Below are 10,169 nucleotides of genomic sequence, written 5' to 3'. Positions count from 1 at the left end.
GCTTTTATCTGACAATCCAAATTACTTGGTAGCTGTTCACTTCCTGGTGTAATAGTCCTTTAAAAAAAGCATTCTAGAAATAACACGTTCAAATAATCTTCTTCAATACTTGCCTGATGCTAATTTTTTGCATTCAGGTTGACTTTAGGCTCAGGTTTGTTTTCTTGATTGATTTCAATTCACAGAAAAATACATAAGCAGGAAATCATACTCCTATTCTCTTTTGTTCCCCCACCTCCCCCAAATTTGCAGGAGGGAGGGATTCCACAGAGAAATTTCTCTTGATGTTTTTCTTGATGTATTTCTTGATGTTAGTGCTACCCAGGGAATATTTGCTTGTCCAAATAATCATGCCTAGATTCTGCAGCCCAAAATAAACATGAGATATTTGTGATAACTTGTCACAGAAGGATCCAGATCCAGAACTTTGAGGGTATTCAGACAGCTAACTGTACCTCACATACCTCTGGGGAGCAGGACACAAGAGTATTTGTGATACAGAACAGAACCATTTCTCGAGGTTCTCCAGCTGCATCGCTTTTCCTTTCTACCTTACCAGAAGATATCTAATGCTTTGTGTAGGTACACAGATCTGTGAAGTGGTGTGGCTGAAGTGAAGGTGAACTGGAGAGAGAGTCGGTCTTGATCAAAGGATCACTTACTAATTCCTTTCTTCACAAGAGCTGAAATTGGATTTCTATTTTCAGTGCTGCTGAATTTCTCCATGATTGTAATGAGTTCCAGGTATAACTCCACTCTTCATTTAGTCTGTTGCTTCCTCTGACAAGTGTTCATTGTTCTGTGTAAAGCCACGGGAAGCAGTGGAAGAAGAAATGTGTGCTGAGGGACACAGGCTTCTGTCAATAACTAAGCTTCTTCTGTAGGTAAATCAGTATTTGCAGTGTAAAGTACAGGCAATCCTGAAGCAATAGGCAAGATTATAGAGAGAAAGCTCACGTCTGAACACTTTGACATGGATTTTCAGGGCTGTGGGCAGTTTGAAAAACAGACTAAGATAAACATAGTTCCCAACCAGAAGTATTTTGGTCATGTCACATGGTAAATAGCTCATCAAGGGATTGATTATATGTAACTTGGTGTTTGCTTATCATCTGCAGCTTGAAGGCATTCTGCTCAGTTCCCAGGGGACGTGTGTGAGTTCAGATCAGCCAGAGTCTGTCTAATGAAGAAAACACGGAACAGATGATACTAATGGGTAGAAATTAGGATATGATGTATTTGAGTATCAAGCAAAGCACTTAGAGTAGCGGAGGAAAAGAGGTTTGCTCAGTGCCCTCGGTGCCTCTGTTTCCCTGGGAATGGAAGACAAAAACTGTGGACAGAATATGGAATATGTTTGTGTGTTTCTAAGGAGCTGCTTCTCCAACTCAAAACCAGCATGACTTGGGAATGCAGCCAGAACCCATCATCGGGAGTGAGAAGTGTGGTTGTCACAGCTGTCTTCCTCAGGTTCTGTATAGCGGTGAGTTCACTTCTGCTGCTGAAAAAGTCACTTATGGGAAGAGACAGCAAGTAGATGGACTCTGTCAGGAGCCACCTGACACAGCCTCTGAAGAGCCATGGTTGGACCCCGCTAGGAACATCCTACAGCAATGATAATGTTAATTTGCATCACAAGGGGAGGACCTGGGGGCTCCCTGAGAGCACTGCCCAGCACTCTGAGCGGAGGTCTGCACACCAGCTCCTAAGTCAAGTTCCTTCTGGATTCCCTTTCCTGCCGTACATCCCCGTTTCCAGCAAAGAGAAAGAGAGAGCCCTGGGCAGAGCACGCTGCCGCTCCACGATACTGCAGCAGTCTCCTGTTTGCTGGCTTCCCGTGGTCAAATGTACCCAGAAGCAGCCGTCAGCAATTGACATTATTAACAGGAACAGGCTCTTGCCACAAAAAATATGAGCTGGGCCTGGGTGCTGATAAGGCCTCGTCAGCAAGAGGGTCCACACAGCGATAGCGAGACAGGAAGGTCACGGCATCCTTCCCCGTTAGGCCAAGAGAAGAAGAGATAAGAGCCACGAAATCCCCGACCAAGGGACCACTGACACCTGGGCCTGGCTAACATTTCAGGGGGCTGCAGCAGCGTGACACGTTCTGCTACAGAAGGCTCCTGCCATGGTGACCATCAGCTTCCCGCAGGGAACACCAAACTCTCTGAAAGTGGGTTTGCTGCTGTCAGTCCAGCAGCAGTCCCCACAGTGGTTGTAAGAGTGGGTGGATTTAGTTCTGTTTAATAAAAATAACGCTTTCCTCTTACCCCCTCACAGCCACACCTCCAGCTCCCAGGAGCACACAGCAGGGAGGGCCTGAGGAGAAGCAGCTGGTGGAGAAAGAGGAAGGTGCCAGAGGAGGGTCCCACCCGTGCCTCAAGCATTATTTTGCACAGCCTTAGCCCAACAGCAGGCATAGGGCTGCACCATTCAGACCCCGGTGCCTTTCACAGAATCGCAGGGGTTGAAAGGGACCTTAAGAAGTCATCAGGGTCCAACCCCCTGCCAAAGCAGGTTCCCTAGAGCAGGCTGCCCAGGTAGGCATCCAGACAGGCCTTCAGCATCTCCAGAGAAGGAGACTCCACAACCTCCCTGGGCAGCCTGTCCCAGTGCTCTGTCACCCTTACCATGAAAAAGGTTCTTTCACATGTTGGTTCAGAACTTCCTGTGATCCATTCTGTGTCCATTGCCCCTCGTCCTGTCCCCACAAACCACCGAAAAGAGGTTGGCCAAATCCCTCTGTCTCCCACGCCTCAGGTATTTATACATATTGATGAGATCCCCTCTCAGTCCTCTTTTCTCTAGGCTGAACAGACCCAGGTCTCTCAGCCTCTCCTCACAGGGGAGATGCTCCAGGCCCAGGATCATCTTTGTGGCCCTCTGCTGGACACTTTCCAGGAGATCCCTGTCTTTTTTGTACCAAGGAGCCCAGAACTGGATACAAAGGAGGGCTTTTTCACAAGCCCTCCAGCTTCAGCTGAGAAAGAGCAGCCTCCAGCCCAGTTTAAACACAAAAGGTGGGTTTATTGCAGCAAGTAAACTGCAAATAATAAGTAAACTGAACAAATAGAGTGAGTGCAGCCACCAGCTCCTCTCCAGAGGCTGCTCAGCATCACTGAGGGCAGGGAAAGACTAGGACAGAGCAGACCTGGGCTCCTAAATCCTGATTTTGGCCCAAGCTGCCTCCTTAGGGTAAGGTTTGAGGTCACACTGCAGTTTCTGGGCCCCCTCCAGCCCTGCTGGTTGCAGAGTTGGTACAGGAACTAGGAGACCAGAGTCCCCAGGGATAGCTGGATGCAAAAGGAGGGCTTTGAAGTAAGAGTAAGGGGAGAGAGAGCAACCAGCAGCTCTGCGAGGGAGGGATGGGCAGGGTTTCTGAACAGAGGGCTCAAGGTGATGTGACAGGGAGGGATCATAAAATCAGCAACATAAAGCTCAAGCAGGGTCACCTCCAGCACTTCGCTATTAGCAAGGAGGTGCCCACAAGGCACCATTACAGAGAAACCTCCCACACCATTTCTAAGAACTCAATGTCCTGGGGAGCCTCTTTCAAGTGCCTGTACACTAATGCATGCAGTACTGGGAATAACCACGATGCATTTCCTGGAGGGAAGAGGGGCCTGAAAAAAGCTGGTTCTGATTCAAGGATCACATCCTCCAAGCTCAAGGTGCAAGCAAGGACAGGTAACGTGGAAGGAATAGAGACACTGAGCAGCCAAGGATGAAGTTAAGAAAAACTAAAGCTCAAATGGAATTAAAGCTATCCAGAAATGTCAAGGACAACAAGGACAACAAGGACAGCTTCTGTAAGTACACTGATGACAAAAGGAAGGCTGGGGAACTATGGGCTCACTGCTGAATGAAGCAGGAGACCTGGTTACACAGGACAGGGAGACAGACTGAGTGCCTCAGTCCTTACCAGCAAGACTGGCCTTCAGGAATCACAGGTCCCAGACAGCAGGAAAAACTGGAGCAAAGAAGGTGCACTCTCGATGGAAGAGGATCATATCAAGGAACACTTAAACTGGTCGTACATAAACCCATAGACCCTAATGGGACGCACCACACAAGTGCCAAGGGAACAAGCAGATGTCACTCTGAGACCGCTCCTGATAATCTTTGAATGATCATGGTGGCTGGAGAAGTGCCCAAAGACTAGAGAAAAGCAAGTGTCACTCCTGTCTTCAAGAAGGAGGACCTGGGGAACTACAAGTCAGCCAGCCTCACCCCAGACCCTGGGAAGGTGTTGGGGCAGCTAAACCTGGAAGCCATTTCCAGGCCCAGGCACACAAAGGGTAAGAAAACAATCAGGAATAGTAAGCATAGACTCACCACAGGGAAGTCATGCTTAACCAGCTTGAGCTTCTGCAATGAAACGGCTGACCTGGCAGACAAGGAGAGCAGTGGATATTGCCTGCCTGGATGTTCACAAGGCCTTCAACACTGTCCCCATGTAGACAAGCTGGTGATGCGTGGGCTGGACGGGCAGATTGAGGGGCATCAAAAACTGACTGAAGGGCAGAGCCCAGAGGATGGCCACCAGTGGTGCAACAAGTGGAGGCCAGCAACTAGCAGAGTACCCCAGGGGTCAACGCTGGGACCAGTCCTGCTCAACACCTTCACTAACGATGTGGGCAAATAGGCAGAGAAACCCCAGCAGGTTTGCAGGCCAGCAAATGGCCATGAAAGTGAAGGGACTGAAGCATCTCTCCTGTGGCAGTGTCAGAGCGCTGAGTCTCGGATGGTCTTCATGTGAATGCATATAGATGTGAGATGTATGGAGGAAGGGTGCAGTGAGGACAGAGCCAGTGCCAGGCACAAGCTGGTGTGCAGGAGGCATGCTCTGAGCACCAGGAAGCACATCTTTACCGTGCAGGTGCCTGAGCCCAGAGAGGCTGGGGGTCTCCCTTCCATGGAGGGATTCAGAATCCCCAGACACGGTCCTGGACTACCTGCTTGAGCAAGGGCTTGGACCAGATTGACCCAGAGGTCCCCTCCAAGCCCATCCCTGCTCCTCCCACCCACCTGGGGTTTAGGGCACGGTGCCACCCTCCCTCAGCCCCCAGGGGAAGGAGGATGCTCCCTACCTGCAGCCATCCCCTCTCAGGCCCAGTCCCCAGGGCACGGTGCCAGGCTCCCTCCCAGATAAGGCAAAGGTGGGGGCCCAGCCTCAGGAGAGCTGGTTGCTGACTCCCAAAGGGCAAGGACAGCTTGGGCAGCTCTTTGCCACCCCTCCCAGTGATTTGGGGAGAAAGGAGCAGCACAGGGAGTGCAGAGATCCTCAGTGCTTTATTGTGCTCACAAGACATGCAGTGAGAAGAGCCAGGCTTAGCTCTAGCACAGGTGGCCATGGGGGCACTGGTTCCTCGCTTGGGACAGCGAGCAGCCCTGTCCCCACACCAGCACAGTGGCACCTCGGGTCTGGGCCAACTGCAGGCTGGCCAGGCCATGGTGCAAGCTGCTGTGACAGCAGAGAAGAGTCACCAGCTCTAGGTGGCCCGTGGCTGGGGGATGCTGGCACCGCTCTCTGCCTGTCCTGCAGCCGTGATGCTCCCACCTTACACCTCTTCTTTGTCCATCGGTGGCTCAGAGAAGCTGGGACCCTGCTGGGGCAGAGACTCAGAGGCTTGGTCCTCCTCTAGGCTGCAGCACGGGTCTGTGGGCAGATGGACAGAGGGCACAGTGAGAAGTCACCTGCATTCAACCCTCCTCCTCTGCTGGAGGAATGAATGTACGTGACACCCATACACCAGGCCCTGTAGGGATCAGCTCCTGATCTATGGGATCTGGAGCACATTCAGATCCCAGCACTGCAGAGCAGTATGCACTGCTTCCAAGGCCACAGCAGCACTGGTCCCTCAGGGCTGAGGACAGGGGGCTTTGGGGCACAGAAGTTGCCCCAGAGCAGAAGTGCCACAGCATGGCACATGCCCAAGGCGCTTGGTGGCACCGAGTCAGGCCAGGGCAGAGGTGGGGGTGACAAAACAGAGGAACAGGGATTGGTGAGGTACATTGGAGCTAATGCTTCAGGGCCATCACCTTCCTCATCCTGAGCCTCTGATGCTCTCCTCTCTGTGCTCTGGGACAGCAGGGTGAGCCTGTTGAGGGCCAGCAGGGCTTTGCCTGTTTTCTGGAGAGAAGGGAAGAGCACTGAGTCCCACCACAGCAGTTCCCAGCCTCATATCCACCACCATCTCCCAGGCACATCCCTCCCATGCACCTGCCACTTCCGACGAGCCAGGAACTGCTTCATCCGCTCCTTCGGCAGAGCCTTTGTGCTGCTGGGCAGGGGCTGCTGCAGCCAGGGGTGCAGCAGAGCCTCGGGGCTGGAGAGCCGGCGGCTGGGGAGAGGGCACAGTGGGGTCAGGGACTGCCATCAGGCCCTTGGCCCCAGGGAGAGGCTCTGGGCACTCTACGGGCAGCATTCAGCACAGTAGGGCTCACACCTTCCCCTCTTCATCCCCTTCCCCACACCCCAAAACCCAGCCCAGCTCTGTGGGGATGCACCCAGCGCCCACCCCCAGCTCCTACCCAGGGTCCTTCTGCAGCAGTTGGCTGATGAAGTCTTTGGCTTGCTGGGAGATGTCTGAGAAGGTCTCCTCCTCAAACTCCCACTGGGCAGCAGTGACGTTGCTCAGCGTCTCCATGTCAGTGTCCCCCTGGAAGGGGGACTCCCCGCTCAACCTGGAGAGGGGACAGAGGCTGTCAGCAGCAACTCAGCCCCTTCCCGACCAACTGCCATCCCCCAGGGGCCACTCACAGGATGTAACAGATGACACCGATGCTCCACATGTCTGTGGCAAACCCCACGGGCTCGAAGGAGACCACTTCTGGAGCCATGAACTCGGGGGTCCCATGCAGCACCTTCACGGGGGTGTCTGGAGCTGCAGAGAAGGTGGGGCTGTGGGGCAGTGCCTGGCCAGGACCTCCCCAGGGCACCCCAACACACACCTCTACCTGGGGGTGTCGGGGGCAAGCCCAGGAACTGCCCCCAGGGCCCATCTTGGTGCTGGGCACCCATGGGTGCAGGGTTCTCCAGGCTGCCCACCTCCTCATGGATTTCCCCGCAGCACCCTGGCATCAGCAGGGACCCCCCCCACTCACCCAGCTTCCGTGCCAGGCCGAAGTCGGCGATCTTGAGCCAGTGGCTGCTGGGGCTGACGCAGACGATGTTCTCAGGCTTGAGGTCGAGGTGGACGATGGCCTGGCCATGCATGTACTGCAGCCCCTCCAGGATCTGCCGCATGTACTGGGTGCTGCTGGGCTCCGTGTGCTCAAAGTCATCATCCACGATGCGCTCGAAGAGCTCCCCGCCGGCCACACTGAGGAGCAGGCAGGGCGCTGGGGGACCCCGCTGGGGTCTGCCAGCCCCGAGGAGGGGGGAAAAACCCCCAGAGAGCCTGGACCCAGCGCTCTGGGTGCATCTCAGTGCCCAGGTCCCCAGGGTCTGCAGGCCCCCAATCCACCCTACACCCCATGCCCGGACCCCGGGGTGCAAGGACCCTCCCCGAGGCAGCAGGGGTTCCCAGCACGGCCCCCACTCACTACTCCATCACCATCACCAGCTCAGCGGGGCCCTGGAAGGCGGCGAGGCACTGCACGAGGCGCGGGTGGTGCAGCAGGTTCATGAGCTCCACCTCAGCCTGAGCCGCCTGCTTCTCTTTGGCTGTCCGTGTCTGAAAATACTTCCCAGCCCGGATCTTGCCGCTGGCTTTCTCCCGCAGCCGGTACACGGTGCCAAACTTGCCCCTGGGACAGAGCGAGCATGGAGGAGCCGTCACCACCACCCCGACCATGCGTGGTCAGACCCCATAGCTCAGGGGTGGTGGGGATGCAGGACCCCAGCTTACTCTCCGAGCTTCTCCAGCTGCGTGTACACGTCCGAAACCTTCTTCCGGGTGTTGATGACAACGTCGCAGTGCTCAAAAGCCTCCTCGCCTGCTGGCAGGGACACGCACAGATCCTGCTGCAGCTGAGCCCAAGCCTCATGCTGCAGGGACCATCCCTTCCCCAGCGGTTCTCATTTCTGTACCCCAACATCCCCAGGTCCATTCAGAACCATCCAGCTGCCAGCCCCAGGCACTGCAGCCACAACAGGGGTTCCTGCAACTTGCACCCCCAGAGCAGCCAGCACCACACAAGTCCCAGTGCCTCAGTGGTGCAGGACAAAGGTGCCTTTAGGATCAGAAGGGCTGCAGGACCCCAGTCCAAGCAGGAAAGGGGATGGGATGGGAGGTGAGCACTGATGTGGGGGGCAGACTGTGGCCGTGGCCATCCCAGGGCAGCCCAAGGACTGTGCACTACCTTCTGCCTGAGACATGGTGCTGCTGGCGGCTCCTTGCCAGGTGCTGGTGTGGTCAGGACGGGTGCTGGATGTGGCCCCAGGAGTCCCGGCAGCCCTGTGTTGGGACACGGGCACAAGGCAGGCGGTGCCTGAGCGCCTGCTCCAGCTGAGCCCTGGGCTCTGCATGGGGAAGAGCCAAGGCGCTGGACATGTGGGAGCAGCCCCACAGCACTGCACAGCCCCAACACAGCCCCCACTGTGCCCCGAGTGCTTCCCCTGCACCTCCACCCCACAGAGCCCCGCGCCTTCCCCACAGGAGCCCTCAAACACCTTGCTGCCTGCACCAGCCCCGCCTGATGCCCCCATCCTGCCCACAAGCTGGCACCTCACTGGGCACCAACATCAGCAGGTACATGGGGTCAAACCTGCTGCTTGCAGAGGTGGGAGGCAATTTCAGAGCAACACCCCCATTTCCTTCAAATCAATCTCTTTCTAGGACCACTGATGCCTTAGGCAAGAAGCCGCAGCCTTTCTCAAGCTCCATCTTGCGACAGCCAGGAAATCCCCAGGAAAAGCTGCACTTCTAGGGCAAAGGAGCTGTTTCCTCAGCTCCTTCCCCTCCCCAACCTGCACACGAATAGGGGAAGAGGACAGAGCATGAGGCAGGGACGCCCAAGCCCCAAACCAAGTCTCAGCACTCACCTGCCTCTGTCCAGTCCTGTTCTGGCCCAGGCCAGCAGCACAGGTCCCCAGTCTGTCCCGCTCAGACACTGTGGAGCCACTGGAGTCACGAGCTAGCTGGGAAGGAAGGGGTGATGCTGGGGCTGGCATCAGGGACCACGGTGGCCACACAGCCCGGATGGGGACGTCTCAGCGCCGAGCGCCTGCCCAGCTCCAGGAGCAGCTGGAGCATCCCTCCACAGCAGCGTGGGAATGGCCCGGCTCTCCCCTCCCTTTCCTTCCCAGCACACGGAGCATTTCTATGTGTCCCGTTTCCGGCCTTGGGGACAAACAACCACCAGCATCACTGCTGGGCTGCCCCACAGCCACTGCAGCCACCCCCAAACCAGCACCGTGCTCCCAAACTCAGCCCCACGCAGGGCTCAGCTGGAGGAACCCCAACCAAAACCACCCAGGGGTCTGCAGAGACCCAGCACACACCAACACCCAGCAAAACCCCCATACCAGCCAACTCCCACCTCTGGGCCCTCCTCTCTGCTTGCCTCCAGCCCTGCTCCCTCTCAGGGTCTAAATCCTGCCGTAGCCCAGCCCCGCCTTGCCCCCACCCATGGGTGGGGGCCCACAAGGGCACTGAGTTCCTGCACCTGCTACCCCGGCTCCCCCTGGGGCCAATATCCCACTGGAGCCATCGCCCGCCCTGAACCCCCCTGGCTTTGGCTGCCCCCCTGTCCCCAGCTGAGCTGGGCTCTGGACTGGCCTCGGGGACTCGGAGGTGGCTGTGGCAAAGCCGGAATGAACAGGAATGAGGTTTTGCAAAATCACTTGCTGCATCTGAGCCCTGCTGGTGTGGAGGAAAAATGGGATTTCCCAGCCTCTCCCCCCCAGGGCAAGGTCTCGCAGGCTGTGTGGCTGCTCTGAGACCAGGCAGAACACCGTGCCTCAGTTTCCCTGCTTTAAACCGGGAATAACTCGGTGATTTCCCGCAGAGGAGCCTCCAGACCTGGGGACGGGGCAGAGGGCCCCATCCCCTCAGGCAGCCCCTTCCACAGCCTCCCCACGGCACAGGGACATCACCCACGTTACCTGCGGTGCCCCTGCGGGGTCGCGGCGCTGGTCTCACCGCAGAGGCGATGTGGGGCTCCACCAACACCGGCAGCCGCACCGCCGCCACCGCCACTCCCGTGCTCAGCCCAAAGTCCAG

General features: G+C 56.4%; 1 protein-coding gene across 1 annotated transcript; it reads right to left on the bottom strand.

Annotated features, from left to right (window-relative positions):
* Positions 1 to 5,273: 5,273 nt before the first annotated feature.
* On the bottom strand, positions 5,274 to 9,508 carry LOC137844589 (myosin light chain kinase, smooth muscle-like). The gene is made up of 11 exons (XM_068661060.1): positions 9,487 to 9,508; positions 8,990 to 9,085; positions 8,308 to 8,467; positions 7,854 to 7,944; positions 7,549 to 7,752; positions 7,108 to 7,325; positions 6,764 to 6,887; positions 6,535 to 6,687; positions 6,224 to 6,344; positions 6,043 to 6,133; positions 5,274 to 5,659 (listed from the first exon to the last, which is right to left on the bottom strand). Exons 3-11 carry the CDS (start codon positions 8,321 to 8,323, stop codon positions 5,562 to 5,564), a joined length of 1,116 nt encoding a protein of 371 aa, XP_068517161.1. The 5' UTR covers positions 8,324 to 8,467; positions 8,990 to 9,085; positions 9,487 to 9,508; the 3' UTR covers positions 5,274 to 5,561.
* Between the last annotated feature and the right edge of the window lie 661 nt (positions 9,509 to 10,169).

This window comes from Anas acuta, chromosome 25 (assembly GCF_963932015.1).
Source record: "Anas acuta chromosome 25, bAnaAcu1.1, whole genome shotgun sequence".
NCBI classification, from domain to species: Eukaryota; Metazoa; Chordata; class Aves; order Anseriformes; family Anatidae; genus Anas; species Anas acuta.
This window is presented reverse-complemented; position numbering and strand designations above follow the sequence as displayed.

Excerpts from the sequence above, each read along its gene's own strand:
- LOC137844589 (XM_068661060.1), bottom strand. Across the intron at positions 7,326-7,548 it reads CTGGTGATGGTGATGGAGTA|TGTGGCCGGCGGGGAGCTCT; the intron begins GTGAGTGGGGGC and ends CCTGCTCCTCAG. Across the intron at positions 6,888-7,107 it reads CGGCCTGGCACGGAAGCTGG|CTCCAGACACCCCCGTGAAG; the intron begins GTGAGTGGGGGG and ends CCTTCTCTGCAG.